The sequence below is a fragment of the Archocentrus centrarchus genome, chromosome 8 (genome assembly GCF_007364275.1).
Source record: "Archocentrus centrarchus isolate MPI-CPG fArcCen1 chromosome 8, fArcCen1, whole genome shotgun sequence".
Taxonomy (NCBI): Eukaryota; Metazoa; Chordata; class Actinopteri; order Cichliformes; family Cichlidae; genus Archocentrus; species Archocentrus centrarchus.
Window position 1 is genome coordinate 20,360,552 of NC_044353.1, and position 19,472 is coordinate 20,380,023.

Here is a 19,472-nt window from a genome sequence, read left to right on the forward strand (position 1 = left end):
ATTAAACTTAACGTAAAGTGCTACATTACCTGTACTTTTATGCGAATATTGCTGCGCGCGTACACACCTTACGAGGGACCTGATAGCTGATTGGCACGATGCAGCTGTCTGTCAGCTGAAGCACACGCACGACTTCACAGGACATTACATCCAAGGCAAGCTTGGGCACCAAGGCAACCCCTCTTGTTGAGGTATCGGTCAGACAGTGGCTGACTACGGATGTGAAAATTAGAACAGGAGATGCGTTAGGATACCAGGAAGGAGGTTGGTCTCGACATCTGTACAGACAGATAACAAAGAACGCTTCACCTTGAGAGAGGAAAGGCTCAGAGGAAGAGACTTCAAAGCAATCGATCCCAGTGTTTCCCTGAACAAGACAGAACATCAGTGAATTTATCCATCCTGCATGAGTGTCTCAGAGGAGAATCAGAGAGGTGGTGTGTTCCTTCCAGCTGATAGTTAAATACATAACCAATGATAACTGATAATTCAATACTGAAGCAATTCCTGACAGTTGCAGGGGATTCATCTCTATCTTTACCATGCCAGCCAGCAGAAGCAGACCAGTGTCCTTGTCAAATAGTGGGATCAGTGTCCTGAAAGCAGAGACAGGAGAGGAAGAGCAGACATTAGAACCTGATATTCAAAATGATATACAATAATGACATTGCAGTATAGTGCTTCACAAATATAACATACAAATAAAAGGGTGGTGGTTCAATTCCAGCCAGAGACACAAATCCCTTGAGGGCTGCATCAGGAAGGGCATCCAGCATAAAAAAAAACAAATCAAAGCATGCAGAGCTACCCGCTGTAGCACTTCACTGTCTCAAGGGCTCAACCGACTATTCAAAACAATATGCATTCAAATCTTCTTTGGGTTGAAGTTTTGCTAAATTACCACTAGATGGTGCAGTATGCTCATTTTTAGAGTCAAGGAGCCAGTAGAGTCCTGCAGCTACAAAGTTAGACTCAACCACATTCACTCAGAACCAGGCCATGTGACTTTTTACAGTATTAAGGCCAACAAGCTTGTGACAATAACTCATTAACACCGTGAAGAATATGCTGAACATCCCAAATGTTATTTAAAAATGGAAAATATGACTGAAAGTGAGCAGGGAGTAGAACTGGAACCAGGAACAGGTTTGATTGTTTATTAACATTGTGATTTACTAGATGGATTTTTTTTTTAAGCTGCAAATACAGCATTTATTTACAGGATTTATTTAATACTTTTTAATTAATGTTTTGCTCAAACATTCTAGCCCTACCTTGAACTTTCACCCATGCGAGCTGAAGCAAGGCCACAGTCACCTGCCTTCTCGCATGATTTGAGTTAAGAAGATTGAGGGCTGCGGAAACTGAACAAGCTATTTAATCAGCGGGGAAAGTACAATTGGACGCAGTGACCAAACAGGAAACACTTGCGCAAACACTGGCAATGCTGGCAAACCTCTCCTATTCTCTGCCTCTGTGTATTGCAGTCTGGTCTAAAATCTCCACTTCTAGCTTAGTTTCCAGGGCCGGTCACAGACGGGGCAAGAGGACAGAAGAGTGCTGGCTGATCTAACCACTTCACATCACAGGCCACAGATTGGCCGATTGAAGTGGAGAGGCAGTTCGAATGATTGGTTTATGATGAAGACCTTGTGTAATGGTCCTATTCTGGGGGAATGCCACTTGGCTGCCTCCACATCAACTGAGACTGACAAACTGGTGATGTAATGCTTCAACTATGACAGTATAATGACAGACTAAGTTTGAGTATCTTAAGTGACAGGGCATGGAGTCACGCGAGGGTTTATGGTGTATACATGTGTGAGCACTACAAGCAAACAGTGTATTTTTTTATGAATTTGAAAAAAAGGAGCTTGACAGCCGCAGATTTTCACAGTTTCAGTTCACAGTTTGGCCAACAAATAGGACAGGATCAATCACTAACCAACAACTGAGCACCACGACTTTCATGTTAACAGCATCGCTTTGGATCTTTGTATCATTTCTTACATTTTTGAAAGTAACTTTTGCTCTTGCAGTTTTGCAGTGCTGTCAAAGAGAGAAACAGGTCAAATAAAGAAGATCACCCACCCACTTTATATTAATCTGCACTGACACATTTCCTCCATTACCTTTTTCCCCACACTGATGTACTGTCGGCTTCTAATCTATAACCTGTTTCATGAAATAATATTAAAAAAAAAAAAAAAAAAACTAAACAAAAAGACAGACTGGTTTTAGCGCCAACAAGCTGGCACCGGCATGGCACCACAAAATTGCTGGTCCCAAGGTTGAACCCCTTGACGTCAATGGCTAAGAGTCCACTATGATTTTCGTCCCACACAAAGTATTCAGCTCTCAAACCTGTTGAAATATCAGCTGCTTCTCAAAAGCCACAAAGGCAGAAATGACCCCGCGCGGGGACAAGCACTGTGTCGGTGGAAAAGAAGCGCCATATCTGAGTACACATCGAGGAGGATAATTTATTAAAAACCTTTTAGATCAGGCACATCTCTCTCCAGAACCACATTTTAATATTTTGTTTCCTGAAGTGTTTGCCCAGCATTTAAAGCTGACTTAAAGTGTGTAAAAGCCTGCTTTCCCTGCCCTTCTCATGTACCAGACCTGTGACTTCTCTTTCCCCAACATCCCTGCCTCTATCTCAGCCCTGTTAAATCAGCGAGGGGCAGCCACGCTTCATTAGGCCATCTCTGTGTTCCCATATCCGAGCTGCTCCGCAGGGAGCCCCTAAACACCTCCATTCCCACACCCCTCTCGGTGCCCGTCCTCCTGTCCCCCACTCATTCAACCCTTCCTTATTCAAAAACACAACCGTGCTTACACAGTGAGCTCGCTTTGTCCTCCAATACCCAATTATTTCTCCAAATTGCATTCAGTTTCACTGAGGTCTTATCTCTGATTTTCTCACAGTAAAAGCACAAGTCAAACATCCACGTAACAGGAGCGGAGTTGTATCGCTGATAGCGGCCCGTGTTTACTGTCATTTTCATGCTCCACTTCACCACCGGCCCATTTTCCCACACAGGAAAACTCATACAAGCACGCATGTGCATATTTACGCACACAGATTTACAAGCACAGACGGGCTATTTACACAGCTTAATGATGTCTGTATACATGTACCATTAATGACAGCACGCACTTAGACTCACACAGGGTTAAATGTGAGACTGAGCTTGTTATACAGATCTTGATCACATGGGCTGATCATGAATGAGAGGAAAACGATTCCAGTGCTCATTCAGGAGAGGCGTGAGTGTAGTACTGAATGCAGCCAGACATACTAATCCAGACATAAGACCTTTCCAGCGTTGGGTGTGTGCTTACAAGTTAAACAGCGTGCACATGCTAATTAACCATCAAATAATACTGCAGAAAAGAAGGATAAAGGAAAAAATAAAAGGGGGGGGGGGGGGGGGGGGGGGGGGGGGTTTATAATAACAGCTGGAAAACATGACAACTCAACAACCCCGCCTTGAAAGATTTTACTTTTGCCAGACTCTTCTCAGTCGCATCTGCACCCACTAACGCCTCAACACCTTTCAAACTCTTCCAATGATTTGCAACGAGCCGCCCGGTGCTCCCAAATCCCCCTGGCTTCAGTCTGTCACTGGAACTCTGCTCCTGTCAAGAGTTTACACAAAACAGAGCAGAGAGAGCACGCCCGCTGTCTCGTCTGCCATCGCCTCACACGGCTGCCTCACACAGGCCCAAACGAACCATCATAAAATGACCTTCTACCCATGACAGGAGCCTTCAGCACCAGCAGATACGACGGCTATATTACCCCAGCGTGCATCTGTGTGTGTGTGTGTGTGTGTGTGTGTGTGTGTGTGTGTGTGTGCGCAAGTCAGAATCAACGCAAGTATATTATGATTATGTGCTGTCATTTCATAATGTATGAGATAGTGTAATTCACTGGAATAACTGACTGATGGAGGGCCAGACAAACAGACATGTAGATGAAAGACAAGTGCAGAAATGGTGTGTGTGTGTGTGTTTGTATTTTTTTTGCGTGCACAAGAATTGGAAAGTGCATATAATTGGGCACCTGCAGCTAAAGTTGGAAAGAAACTCTAAGGGTGATGGAGTTCAAATGAGCAAAAATGTCCAGTCACTGAACAATAAGAATGGGCCCAGCAATCAAATTGCACATACACACAAAAAGTCCTTTCAGTAAGACACTGAGGTGCGCACACACGTACTGTTCTCACAAAATATGAAAATGCACACACACACTGTGCTTGTGAGAGTGCATACAGGCACATCCAGTCACACCGATAGTATCAAACACACACAGTAGTGTAATAGTATATAGAGTATAGATGGATCTAATGAAAGCAGCCTGTACGGTTGTGGGTTGAGCTATGAACAGATCCGTATCAGTCAAAGGGACCTTTCATTGTTGTGTGAGATCACGACCTTAAAGCGTGGCCAGCCTTACTGCTAAAAACACACACATGCACACAACAGACAGCTCAATAAGCTCCAGATGACAGGTAAGAGCTAGCCAGAAAGAGGAGGCCTTTAAGGAATATGAAACCAGCTCAGTTTTTCTAGTCTTATTCAGACTGGATGGACAAACACTAGAAGACTTTCTGAATTTCTGTCTCAAATCCACTCAGTCAGTACTGTTAATACTTCTATAAAAGGTACCTCCCTTTGTCCCTGTTTAAGCATTTCTCCTCATTTGAACTGAGGGACTAATTGTACAGGATGTTGTATGTTTGGCACATTAGAGAACCCTCTGATTTGTAATTTTGGGCTAGATAAATAAAATGCACTTTTTCATGACACGAACACTCAGATTTCACCAAAATCAAAGCCCTTTTGACTTCATATTATATCACAGCAGTGCAGAGTCTCCACAGTGTTGTTTGTGTGTAATGTGACCTCTCTTTTACTCACATCACCCCACCCCCCCTCCTGTCTTCTTTATCAGTGCCCTGGTTATGTCATCCCAGTCAGTGGGAGTGAGTGAGTGGTGTAGCTCTATCTCTGAGGGTGAGGGGTCTGCTGATCTGAGAGGTCAGTCAGCGAGCTTTATCAGCCCACCTGCTGCTACAGACTGAAGGCTTCGGATTGTCCATCCGAATCTGACTGCTTTGCTTCTGTCCTGTTGGCCGGCTACAGTATCTATTGGACTGTTTGGTCACAAAGAAACTTGGGTCAAGTCAAAACAGAAAAAGTGCATGGTTACGCCAGCAAACCTGGCACAAGGCCTGAGAGACGCACTTGGAAGAAATGAGGGGTGGCTCAAGACTTTTGCACAGTGCAGTATATCTTATCTTCTATTCTATTAGCATGTTTATGTTACCATGCATTTTATTATTAACATTTTATTATGTAAAAAATTAGGCAATTGTCATCATAAACCAAAGGACCAGTGAGTCTTCATCATTTATCCTCTGGGGACTACGAATATCTAGAAAAAGGTTCATGACAATCCATCTAATAGTGTTATGATGTTTTCCACTTAGACCAAAACAGATACCCTCATGCATACACACAACAAAAGGCAGATTAATAACGTGGCATATTTTTACATATGATCTGTAAAAATATTCAGTGTGATAACCATCTGGCTGTAACTAAGAGCTGTATCTCCCATTTAAAAGTGTGACCATATAACCACATGCTTTCCTGTTATCTTCATAATCACTATCTGATGAAGGCAGTTCATATGACTGGCAGAATATCTATTTGTTCTCCTGATAACCTTGCCCTCTTCCTCTCTTTGTTGCTTTCTAGAAGAGCACAACTGTTCTGTTCTAAGTGTTATTACTCTTCTGGAAAGGAGTTGGACACAGCTAATGGTTTTATACACACTTGCACTGCGGGCCCATGGGTGTTAACATTACCTCAACAATGAAGGGACTGGAGTGGAATAATCCACTGATATTAAATGGGATTCATAGAACCAGTAAATCTGTCTCCAGGATGGAAAAACTTAGGTTGGTTTCTAATGTTTTTAAGTGTGTGAAATTAAAGAAAAGGAAATACTTTTCATAGGGGATAATGCAAGTGAAAAGGGATAAACGTGGAAAAGATCACAGAAAAAAAAAAAAATTAGCAAAAGGTTTGGCACAGAATAACGCTTTCAAACTCCAGCACCACAATCCATCAAGTGTGCGGGCAAATCAACAATATATCAGAGCTGATGAACTCTGTCACCTTTGTAAACTGACACAGCAATCAAACCTGTGCACTTAAGCTGTCTAAATGTGCTTAACTGTTTCTATTAGCAGCATCAGAGGATCCACAGCCTGCACCACAGAAGTAAAACCACAGGGTCACAGTGAGGGCACTCTACTCACCATATCACAGTTATACTAGCCTTTAACTCAAATGCATTTGACTGTCCTCATGTAACTCCGTCCAAAATCATTTCATTCCCATGAGAGGAAACCAAAGTTTCAGTGCTAACCTTCAGCTACTAAATAAAGCACTGCACTGATGAGCCACAACATTAAAACCACCTGCATAATACTGTACAGCCCCCCCTCCCAAACACACACACACACACTAAATAACACCACTGACATCAAGGAAACTGCCATGGCAGAGTGTACACGGTCTGTAACAATGTTTAGGTAAGTGATATGCGCTGTGCCGACATGCCTTCTTTCTTCTCCCACGAAAATGACACACACATGCATCCAGCCACCAACAGAGATGCTGAAGAAAAGAGATGCTTCAGTGTGTGTGTGTGTGTGTGTGTTTCAAACCCCATAAGTATTTCCAGAATCCCCAAATCCTTTTCTTTGTCTGGATAAAACAGTGACCAGGAATTTGATTTATTGATATTATTTTACCTCTTTCTTCAGATGTGACTCAATTTCCAAATGTTTATGGTTGGAGAAGACAGATGTATGTCATTGCTTCTGCAGCTATTATCTTTATTTGAATCATAAAATTGAGCTGAACCAGTGAATCAGTGCAAACCCAACAGGTATACAAAAGAGACTTTGTGACTTAACTGTACGCAATAATAAAGAAACTTCACACTGAGGGTGAACCTGCAGGTTCTCAGATGGTCTTAGAAGCTAAAGATACAGCTCTGCTTGAAGTGGCTGCAGGTTCAAAGACATCATGAGTTCAAGGTTCCTCAGCGGGTGTTTGAGCCAAGCTGCATAGACACCCTGCTGAAAACCGAAACGTACAAAAGTGTGACATATTTTTTTCCACTGAGTGTGTGCTTTGTTTCCACTATGTGCTTTTAATAAGTGTGCTGGGCCTGCCTGCCTAGCTACCTTCAGTAGCTAGTTCATTAGAAGGGAATTAGAGTTGACGCAGTGCGTTCCTGAGAGGGGGAGAAAAGCCAGGATTGTCAGTGGAGAGGCCAGCTGTGGCCAGGTCTGAGCCCCAGAGATGAGGCCCTCAGATGGGCTGCCAAGCGCCTGCTCTCTGCTTTCTCCTCGCTTCATCGGGCCCCATCCTCTGGACCAACACACACACGCTTAAGTGCACACACTCATACACATGAGTACATGCATGCTCAGGATTTAATTAAACTCACTGAATCTGATGTCAACAGGTCTGCAGTGACCCTTGTGACACACACCATACAATTCCACATACAACCACATGCAAAGTTGCCAAATGGGGGAAAAAAAATGCAAAAATGCTTCCACGGTATTTTCCCTCATGTCCTCAAGAAACAGAATAACGCTTCATTAGCATTCCAAACTGTCTTCATACTGACACGAGCTGCCCAAATCAGTGCTGCACATCGCTCAGTTAATCCATTTCCACAGGCAGAAACAGAGAGCCCGCAACACGACTACTAAAAATGCTGCAGCCACATAACGTATCTGCAAAATACCAAGTATGTGTAGAAGAACAATTGTAACTTAAACACATCTCAAGGCAACTTGACAGAATGCTGCATGACCACATGAGCGACATTACATCTGCTTTACATAATGTCGACATGAAGAATGAAAAGCCGAATCAATTTTTACTGGAGGAGACGCAGACAGACAACCAGGGCTTAATCGTGTTGAACAGACATTTACACTAAATTGATTAAACACGTACAGATGCTTTTCTGAGATAAATAAAAAAATTTGAAACCTATCTGAAAAATGACAGATGCTTATGTCAACACAAAAACGCTACACAGACCTTTAAAAGTCTGGTAAACTGGTCCAGACTGGCTTAGTTATAAAACAGTCAGGTCACTGGTCATAAACTGGTGGGAGAGATCAGCCTCTTGACTTTCACTGCTCAGTGGGGGTGGGTTTGTTGTAGAACGTGGGTGGGCATGAGGGAGTAGGGGTACAAAGATTGAGGGGGAAATAAGGATGTAAAAGTACTAATGGGAAACACAAATACACACTTACAATAAGACTTGCTTTGAAGGAAATGAAGCGCTACTTTCATTATCAGGACATGGTTAAGTTTGTGTGTTGAACCTCTGTATATCTAACGCGGTGACGGGTGCTGCCAGCTGATGGCCGCGGTGCCCCGGAAAAGATGCGTTCCGCGTTAACCTCGGGGTTCAGCATCAAGGGCCTGGGCTAGACGACCATTACGTGACCTGTCGCTCGGGGCCTGGGAACCAGTTGGTAGCTGTGACTGCACCAGAGCAGAGCGGAGAGAAGATGACGTGGCACAGAAGACAGACAGCGAAGGGGTGAGGGGTCACGACCACTACGACCCTCTCTGCTGTTTAGGTCACCTGAGGAAAGTCCTGCTCTTGTCATGGTTGTATTTTAAACACTAAGCACAGGCAGGGGTACACATGTTAAAGAGGAAGTGAGAAAAAGGACTGAGAACTGTTTTGCACTGTTGGCTTGAAGTTGATGGATTATTAGGCAATATTAGTATTTGAAACAATTATTCAATCAGCATGCTAAATGTACACTGAAACAGGGAGGTGTGGAGCCTTGCATTAGTTTACAGTGGCTCCAAAAGCCTCCCTCTTTTTGCATGACCCCTCCCTGCCTCCTTGCATATAAACCAGGGTTAGTCCTGGGTTAATCACATATATGCACTGCACAGTAATTATTCTACATACCAGAGCCATTGCTGAAAATCACATTTCTAATAGGAATCACACTGGAGATGTAGCTACACTCTAATCTATTTTTCCTGCCGTGGAAAAGCCACACGTCCAGACTGCTGCTGGTTTACCCTACACACACTGAAACGCTCAGCAAAGTCTACTATAAAAATACAATCCACCAATAACGGCCTTGATGAAGGACTTACAGCCCTGTTAAAATATTGTCCAGCTAAACAGACTGTGGTTAAACTCAGAAGGGCATTCTGGTGCTTAAGAGCAACGGCCCAGCCGACAATTTGGAAGACGTCAGTCTTCTTTCAGACGATGGCGGTCCTTAACTTTGGAGCAAAGCTCGCAACTGATGAATCAAACCTCCAGAACATACTCTTCTTAGCGTATATGACTGAGTGTATGTACGGCACCCGCTCATGGCCAGCCAAGACTGAATTATTGGGAATGCTAAAAACCATAAAACCGAGTGATTTATGGACACAAACATGGCTGCTTAATATTTGTTTTTCCTACGAGCCTGAGTACATGTGTGCAGATGAGTTAAAGGGGTCAACTCAAGAGAGGGAAAAAGAAAAATAAAGAGAGAAACATAAACCCTTAAAACAACTTCTTCAGCCCTTCTTCTTTCGCTCCTGCTTGACAAGAGCTGCAAAAGCAGAGCACCTTTCACTGATCTTCAGTCACACATGTTTTGACTCTGTGGTGTCTTCCATTCTTATCGGCGAGTTTATCACAGTCTCTGTCTCTGGTACAAGACGACTGTTGTGGATCTGACTCATCTATTTGTGAAACACACACACACACACTTTGCTAGATGCGACAGTGTCCACACTTGCTTTTTCTGCTCAATCTAGATCCTCTTTTATCCCCTCCACCAATCTCTCTCATATCTCAAAAGCAGAAATTCCACTCCTCTTGGATAAAAATCCCATCTCTCTAAAAAAGAAAAACATTCAGGAATACAAAAGAGGACTGTTGTCAGTACGACAAATGTGATCTTTCTTGAAAAATGACGCAAGGTTTGGTTTAAAATCCCCGAACCACGGTGTAGGTCTAACAACCTCAAAACCTAGCTTGACTGTGACCCAAGAGCCTTGGCCTCACATTTTCCCCCTTTGTTCTGAATTGACTAACTGCGCACGAAATCCTGCGCTTTACTGTCAGCAGGTCCAACAGGCCCACATTAAATCTTTCTTTAATGATTGAAGCAGAAACACGTACAGTAAAAACCAATAAAAACCTCACAGAACAACAGATTTATTATGAGACGCGGCCAAAGACCGGGGGAGGGGGAGAAGAGTCAGAGAGAGAGAATTGAAAGATAAGATCACTATCACATTTGTGTAGTAAATCACAACAGTCATGCATGTCCACATACTTGTGTGTGTCCAAATGCTTTGAGCTCATAACGCAACATCTGGGAGAGTTATTGAACGGAGCGATGAAAAGAGAAAGAGAGATTGTTACAGAAGACACGACAGCCTTGATGAGCTGCGACTGGTACGACCAGATCGGATCTGATTTCTGCCCCCATGTGCACGCATCAAACCACATTTCTCTTCTCTTTTTCCACCATTTCTGTCTGAACCTTGATCAGGGGAGAAAACCACATTTTCTAACCACCCAAATACTGAAACGATTAGTAATGCATAGTAATGCAATGGTAACGTTTAATAACATAACATAACAACATTACAGTTTATGGTAAAAGGGACAGTAAAAAACTATGCATCCCTGAAGTTCACATAGAAGCATACACATCCAGTATAGTTTATGAGCCACCATCTTTTAACAGTAACCAGTGATAACCAGATATATAGAAGGCCACTCATGCTCGACCCGGGCACTTCCACCACTGCATAACAAAGCAGCTTTGAGCGATTTGTTAACACAGCACATGCGTATTCCTCTAGAGGATAAAGATAAGTGGTGCTTAAGTTGCACTGAATCAGACTCAGGTGGGCCTCGGCCCTGCAAACACAAACGCGGCCGGATTGCCGTGAGGTGAAAAGAAACGGAAAATCCAAAATAGAGGCTCGGACACTTCTAAAACCAGTAACAGAGACATAAGCCTCTCCCCTGCTCTCTCTTTTCATTTAATCAACCTCTTGACCTTTTCTCAATATCACACCCTTCATAGCCATCTTTTCATGGTATCAGTGCCGTGTGACAGCTGAAGGAACACCTGTTATCGGTGTGCGCATGTTTGTTTTTAATTTAACCTCTTTTATTTAACTAGTCAGGTCATTTTTGAACTAAATTACTCATATGACTGCCTGGTCAAAGAAGAAGAAAAAAAAACAAAACAACGGCTTTAGACACAGGCATGGTATCATTATGAAACAACACAGAGTGACTGAATGAGAGGCTAGCAATGGTGCCACGATAGTTTAGAAAAGCTGCATGAAGGTAAGACCACACAGTTTGCATCTGGGCATCTAGAGACGGTGGGATAAACACAATGTAGTTTGGAATATTGAAAGATTTATCCTGTACTGTGAAAGACATTAAATAGGAGAGGAGGAGATGAAAGAATTACTGGAATACCGTACCTATAATACTGACAAAAGCCCTCTCTCTGTGCTCCGTAAACTTAATGGGATCTGACTCACTATGAGTCAGAGGGATGGAAATTGTTATTTTCAGTCTGTGGAGATTTTAAGCATTCACGTTTTACGTATAATGTACATATTTGAAAAAAGGGGTTTTATCTGCAGGCTTGAAAAATAAGGTCCTCGAAAAGCAAGTAAAGCTGCTTAAATTAGAAGCTAGAATGACTAGAAGTAAATGAAGGGAATAATGTAAACACATACACAACAGATGCTTGTACACCATTTTTATATGTAAATTGTGCATCTGCAAGCACCAAGATGACCTAATCTGACCTTTGCTGCTCTCTTCCTTCTGAAAGAGTTTCTACCATAGTGCTAATCCTGCAGTCGTCATAGTGAACATAATGTAACTAAGCTTCAGTCATTCTGGTTCGGACATGGTTAACTTAGCAAAAGCTTATCTATTCACAACACAAAGGGAAATGTTAGTAGTTACTGGTAACAGTCATGATTAATGTGAAATGTCAAAAATATCAAATATTCACTGTCCTTGCTCTCTTTTAGGTCTCTGCCAACTTTGGAGAAAAGTACCTGATTCTTTAACTGCCAACTGAAAAAAGCCATCAGCTGTAATGAATAAAGTGTCTAATGAGAGCAATAAGCGCTCTAATAAGCCTAACAAAGTTACAAACCAGAGAATCAAATCAAGTTGAAACGTTCTAATATGGTTGGTAAAGCTGAGGGAAACTGCAGTGAGGGGACACTGCAGAATTTGGCAAAGATAGGCACAGACACAAAACTGCCCCCCCCCTGCCAAAACAAACAAAAACAAAGAAGTAAACAAAAAATGTCTCTTATGTCTCAGACTAACCCAGAGATAGGCCCTCTAAATCCCAAACGGCAACCTGTGGAACAGAAAAATGAAGCTTACAACCAAAGCCTGCAGTTCCTCTCATGGCCACTTGAGGCTGTCTCCAAAAGTGAGTGAGTTCCCATAGACTCCTGTTTTTAAAAAAAAAAAAAAAGAAAAAAGTAATACTTCCTGCACCCTTTAATACCAGCTGTGGCCAGTTAATAAAAGGATCACGTTACTATGGGAGCTAGTCAGCAAACGTTATCAGTCCTGCCCATCTGTAACATTAATAAACTGTTAATTTAACAGGATAACACATATAATTTGTGTCTGAAAAGTGTTAGGTTTCTCTTAGAGCCCCAGATTGAAGCTTAGAAATGTTTACCAGCATCTAAACAATGGCAGCAGCCTGCCTTACCCACTCTGTTTGATCAGAAATGAAAAATATTGACCCAAGTCACCAGAAGTACAGGAAATAAACACAACTGTAGATGAATACATTTGCTCAGGTCAGCACTGTTCTAATCTTTATTAAAAAGAAAAAAGATATAGCGTATTAAGTTTGTTTCTTGGGATTGGTATCAATTGGTACCTTCATAATAACTGCATAACAGTGATCTTTCCTTTATAACACAGACATTTAAATTGTATTTAGGCTCTAAAGTTACTTCTGTGTGACTGAAATAAGTGGGTTGGACTCTTTTCTGAAAGGTGGATGCTGACACAGGCAGCTGTAGCTGCTGTCTTCTGGGCTTCAGCTTCGTTCATTTGAGTCACTGAAATGGCTTTGGACGTTTTTGATGGCATTAGCTGACACTTAACACAGACTGCTGACTGTTCCTGTTTTGGCTAACAGACCAAAAAAGTCTGTGCTGTAAACTTTGGTGAGTGAAATTAGATTAGAACTTACCATTAATTAGCAGGTACCTAGTATCTGGATGTAGCTTAATAAACAAACTTGCTAGCATTAGCTAATAACTTCTCACTGCACCCTATAATCAAAATATGGTCACCTCTGGCTCTCATTAAACAAATGGTTGAAGCTAAAATGCTAAGATCAAGGATTCAAAGTGAGACTTCACAAACCAATACTTGACGTCCATCGTTTATATACAGACTATGCTTTCAACTCATTCTCTTTACCTTGGCTATCAACCTTCAGCTTTTCTAATCAAATCCCCAACGATATGCAAAAAATCCCTCACTTTTAGCTCAAGGGAACAGATAACTAGTAACAAGTGCACTGTCTACAAATGCAAGATACCGCAAGCTGACACAGCACCAAAGAGTCTAAAGACCTTGAAGGGTAAATAATACCTATAAAAATACAAACCACACAGATGCTAAAGGAAACATGTTCTCAATCAGCTTGATAATGTACGTTGGTAAAGCCAGGATTGTTTTCATCCTCGACAATAAAATGAGCTCTAATGGCTTGTGCAGCTCTAAGACAGGAATGAACCAGCTGTGCTGTCTGCCGCTTCTGTCTCGCCCCTTAATGAGAAGAGCTAGCGTGCACAGAGTCAACAGACAAGTAAACCTCAGAGTGAACTATGGTCTGACCTCTGTAGGTCTCAGTGTATTTGCTGTCTCGCCCTCCTCTGTGCGAAACAAACTGCTCCTGCAATCACTAAAAGTTCAGTGTACGGATTCTTGAGGTCTCTGTGTTGAGGGCTTTTTATGTTGACATAACTAGCTCCAATGAGACCCAAATGCAATAACCAAGCCATATGGAAATGAGAAAAAGCCCCCAAAATCATAATCATAAAAAGTATTAAAAACAAAACAATAAATATAGGGCAAACTGGAGACATTTTTTAATTTTCTTTATGACATCCTGTCTGTGTTCCCAGTGGCAAGATTGGCAAGATTTGCTAACACAGCCTGCTAACTCTTTCTCAGACTAAAAAAAAAAAAAAATCATGAGAAAGGGTAAAAATATATTTTGTGTAACCACCCCAAGCCCTTTTTACCCCAAACACAAAGTTAAATTCATCATACACACTGTTCCTTAAGGCATATCAGGCTTGATTAACCAAGAATGATTGACAGTACACAATAGTAATCTTCCAGTGTTATGTACTGAAGGTTCCTCTTAGGAAGACAGTTTTATGAGGAACACACCAACATATAATGTTTAGAGCTGGAAAGAGAATGGGTGGAAACAGACAACACTTCACTTTTATCTGATATGGTGTATTTAATGTTAGCATTATGTGTTTGCTCTCACACAAAATAGTAACAACTTCTGCTTCTTTACAGCTCGCTCTGTTGACCATATTTCTCTGTCACATTCAAGTTCCCATAGCAGCCACTAATTAACCATGCATGTTCCGAGGTACTCCCTCTTCTTTCCCAGGTTTCTTTTCCTCTGTGTGACACTATACTTCCCATGGGCATTTTCTTACTGGGTGCTGGGGTGCTGTGGGAAGAAAGGCGGCTCAGGCCTTAAGAGGAGGGCCCAGGCATGATTCTAGGCAGCCCACACACACACTCCTGTCAAAGCACATTTATGTGTGACGGGAGTAGTAGCTGTGCACAGAGGAAGACAGCATGCATGCGCACAAAACGCAAATCTACACAGTTGCCGATACTTATGCGCATATACTAAACATTAATAAACGACATAATCTCCTCAAACTCTAAAGGACAGGGAGAGGATGGAAAATTCATCTTTAATTATTCCCACACTCTCTGAGTAGAAAAGCAATGCAAGATTCCCTGTGTGTTTGTGCTTGCAAATTATAACATACTTTAAAATTTTCCAAAAGTAAAAGATGTTACACATTTCTATAACAAAGTAACATTAAAGGAACAGCGTATTACAAATTAAAAATCTATATTTTCTAGAGACAGCTCACAGAATGACCAACCCCATACTTCCAACTTAAATATAAAAGCTTAACTTTATACCTCCAAGGAAAAGTAAATAAATATTTATACTTTGGTTTTTATTCTAGTACTTGTAACCAGAGCTTTGTCACAGAGAAAGAAAGGAAAAGAAAAAAAGATCATCCAGTTAGCTTAAATTTTTCAGAAGACAGCCTTTTGTTGTACAGGCTGACAACATGAGGAGTGAGTGAATAAGTAAAATGTCATTTTGTGGTTAACTTGCTCTCATTCTCACTCATTCTTGTCCAGTCTCTCCTCCAAGGACGCCCTTTTTTTGGTTTTTGTCCTAAAAAGCTCCTAAAACTAAATACCCACAGGCATGCTGTGAACAAAAAAAACATGAACACCTCAAACCAAGGCACACGTTTGTGTGTTGGAATAGATCTGCAGATGTGATATTGGAAGTCATGCCTTTGATTTCAATTCAGTTCAATCATACTACAAAGCACCAACTGACAATAACTCTTTAGAGAGTAAGTTAAAGACTATATATTAGCGAGAGAACCTCAGAGATCAGACGATCCACTATGAGCAGCACTTGGCAACAGTGGGAAGGAAAAACTCCCTTTTAACAGGAAAAAACCTCCAGCAGAACCAGCGTTGATCTTACCGTACTTGGTGTAAATATTTGATCACGATCATGTGTTTGCTTTATGTGGCATAACAAAATTAAGATTATCACTATATTATACATTAGAATGAGCCTAAGTACAAGTGAGCAAGACAAGTGGGGGAAAAAAAGGAAAGGGGGTAATTTTCCACAAGAAAAATAACAGTTACTGCACATGCAAAACAAACCTATAATTACAGTCAAGCAAGCACAAACAGCGTATAAAGGGCAAAACAAACCAACAAACATCCAACTCTAATGATTTTTAAGCATCATTACGCATAAAGGAATTACAATTACCCACTGTCCTCGCAATCATTTTAATTTTACTTTGAATTGTCGCTTTTTTTGTATTTAGGATCATTATTGCAAACAATAAATCATGTGTCAGGTAAGATCTACGGTTATGAATAAAAACCCATAAGTGCTTGATGAAAGTTAAGCACGGATTAGAGGGAAAAAAAAGAGTTTAAATGTCACCATGTATCATGGAGGTTAAATAAATAAAGACGAATGAAGACCAAAAAAAAAAAAAAGAAAGATGAGGCAGATGTAAGAGTCACCATCTGCTTCACTACAGGGTGGGGACAGTCTGGTTGATGAAATCCTTCAGCGTGAGTCTGCGCGGCCACATGTTCACAGGAGAGAACGAGAAGGAAAAGAAGATGCCAGAAGAGCACAAGGGAGTTGTTGAGAGCTACGAAAGAGCGGACCTTTTATGAAAACAGACGAGAAGAAATTCTCTGTTAACTCCCTTAAAAAAAAACAAAAAAAACAAGCATGGTGCCGTATGACTAAGTGCCTCAAGCTTTAAACCCCTAGCAGGCTGTAAAAATTGGCTCAGCACCAAACCAGTGTTTTATTGGTTCCCCTGGGCAGTGTTACAGGCTGCCTCACCATCTTTTACTGAGCTCTGGTGATTAGGAGCGCAACGTGCTGATGCCACGCAAAACTCTGTTAGCGCCACTTTGATTTACACCCCTGACCAAATGCCAGTCTGGTAATGTGTAAATATGTGAAACAGATTACCGAAACACGGTCCTGCTCAGGACATTTAACCAGAAAACTAAGCAGAGAGGACCTAAAATAGGGCAGAAAAGCAATCAGCGGGAGTGCAATGAAACAAAAGGATGTTTGATAGTTGAATAAAATTGTTAATTCAAGACACATAAGGTGTGGAACAACTATCCAAGCAACGTTTGCTGAGACTGGATCATATCAGTTGTCACACATATGTCAGAAAAATTTAATTCATACTCTAAAAATAATAAGTATTATAAAGTTACATTTCTCCATTATATAGAATTATATTTTGGGGATTATATACTATATATTATGGTTGAAAGGTATGGAATACAATCCTGCAGAGCAATACATCTTTTAAAGAAAATAACAGCTAAAAGAATGAATAAAAATAAGTGTTTAAACAGAACCTTTGAAAGACGTTGCATAGTCCTGATGAGGATATTTATTATACATCTCTATTATATATTAAATCCATCTTAAATAAACTGTGACTGATTTTTGCTGGTTGTTAAACAAAGCATAAAAAAATATTAATAATCACAGTGGAGAGCAGTCCACGAGTACCTGAGGCACCAGTGCGACACACACAAGCTGACTGACAAAGATAAACGGCAACACAGCCAGAGGGCACAAGCATGTGCAATAAAGTGCAGCAGGATAAAAGTTATTATTTGCTCCTTTTTTAAAATTTATTTTTTACCATGTTAAACGTATCTGCGGCAGGGACTCTGGAGTTGCATCTGGACCAAGCAGAACGTTGTGTGAAATCATTTCTCTATTCCTGTCATTTACTGTAATGCTTTGCAGATGGGAGCGTGTGCGTGTGCGTTACATGGATAATAACTCCTACAGTAGGAGCCGAGGGAGAATGAGCGAGGGAAATTCACGAGCCACAGGCAGCATGGAGACTTCTATCAAATAGTAAACGGTAAAAAAAGTATGCAAGCATGTTCAGAGGATATGGGTCGGTGGGGTGAGGAGACACGTGCGATGGTCTAAGGCTACAGAGAGGTCTGTCAGTTGAGTAATTCTCTTGTCGGAGCGTCTCTGCCTTCATCCATGAGGAATTAGATGTGGCTCAAATTATTTTTTTACAATTTCTGGTCAACAGCAGGAATGTGCCGATAAAATCGGGCACTGCACACTTGAGGTATCTGTGTAATTCTGTGACACGAGGCCAAAAGTACACACCGGTGGTGACATAGTTCCTGAGAGCTATCGCCTTACTGCACCTTGTTGGGAAAGGCTGGCATTGAAATAGGCTCACAGCTGCCAACGGGTAGCTTGTCACTGGAGTTAGGAAGTATTTGATAGCTTTCTCAGCTTGAAGACATCTCCGTGAATGAAGCAACCATATGCGCTAATGTAAACTGCACGTACACTGTGGAGGCAATTGGCTGTCCCTCATAAGTGAAGGAACAGATGAAACTTGTGAATGGACAGATACTGGTATAAGCAGAAGAAACAATTATTGACATATTATTGTTGTATGTCTGTGTAGATTCTCAGTCATCCAGGTCATAGTAGTCTCTGGAGCTTGAAAAAGGCGACTGGACTTCTTTTTGTTTCTTGAAGACGTTTCACCTCTCATCCGAAAGGCTTCTTCAGTTCTCAACCAAATGGTGGAGAGACCCAGGTATTTAAACCCCTGTGGGCGTAGTCCCATGGAGGTGGTTATGACCCTCTATTGATCATGTGCGTGAACACATGTGCCCAGGTGTGAAGAGGGCGTGGGTCATATTTAATCAGTGGTTTCAGTTGAAACCAATTTAGGACTCCGCTCCATTGTTTCCTGTGGCCTATTGAGGTCACTGGAACAAAGGTGTGAATGGGGGTTGAGACGTCTGGGAAGGGAGCTCAGGACAGCACTGTAAGCGGGGGAAAGTTGGTGACGTAATCCACCTCCTCTGTTCAATGATGGTTGTTCACAGTGGACATAGATGGCTTCTTTCACTCCTCTTTCAAACCATCTGTTTTCCCTGTCCAAAATGTGAACATTGGCATCCTCAAAAGAGTGCCCTTTTTCCTTCAGATGCAGATGTACTGCTGAATCTTGTCCTGTCGAGGTGGCTCTTCTATGTTGTGCCATTCGTTTGTGAAGAGGCTGTTTGGTTTCACCAATGTAGAGGTCCGAGCACTCTTCACTGCACTGAACAGCATACACTACATCGCTGATCTTGTGTTTGGCGGGTTTGTCCTTGGGATGAACCAGTTTTTGTCTTAGGGTGTGACTTGGTTTGAAGTATACTGGGATGTCATGCTTGGAGAAAATTCTTCTGAGTTTCTCTGACAAGCCTGACACATATGGGATGACAATGTTTTTCTTCTTGTCCTTCCTATTCTCTGTAGTTTGTGTTTGGCCTTCATTCCTGTGCATCTTAGCTGATTTGATGAAGACTACGTGGGACTACGCCCACAGGGGTTTAAATACCTGGGTCTCTCCACCATTTGGTTGAGAACTGAAGAAGCCTTTCGGATGAGAGGTGAAACGTCTTC

The 19,472-nt window shown here is 41.7% G+C and overlaps 1 protein-coding gene across 2 annotated transcripts in view; it reads right to left on the reverse strand.

The window, feature by feature from the left end:
- The window catches only part of LOC115784995 (mitochondrial import inner membrane translocase subunit tim16-like), a 113,286-nt gene that overhangs the window by 12,697 nt on the left and 81,117 nt on the right, over positions 1–19,472 (reverse strand). For both annotated transcript variants that reach the window (XM_030736414.1, XM_030736412.1), the window contains exons 10-12: positions 542–596; positions 310–367; positions 68–213 (exon numbers count right to left, since the gene is read on the reverse strand). In XM_030736414.1, coding sequence (XP_030592274.1) covers positions 68–213; positions 310–367; positions 542–596 — 259 coding nt within the window. The remainder of the gene's footprint in view (positions 1–67; positions 214–309; positions 368–541; positions 597–19,472) is intronic.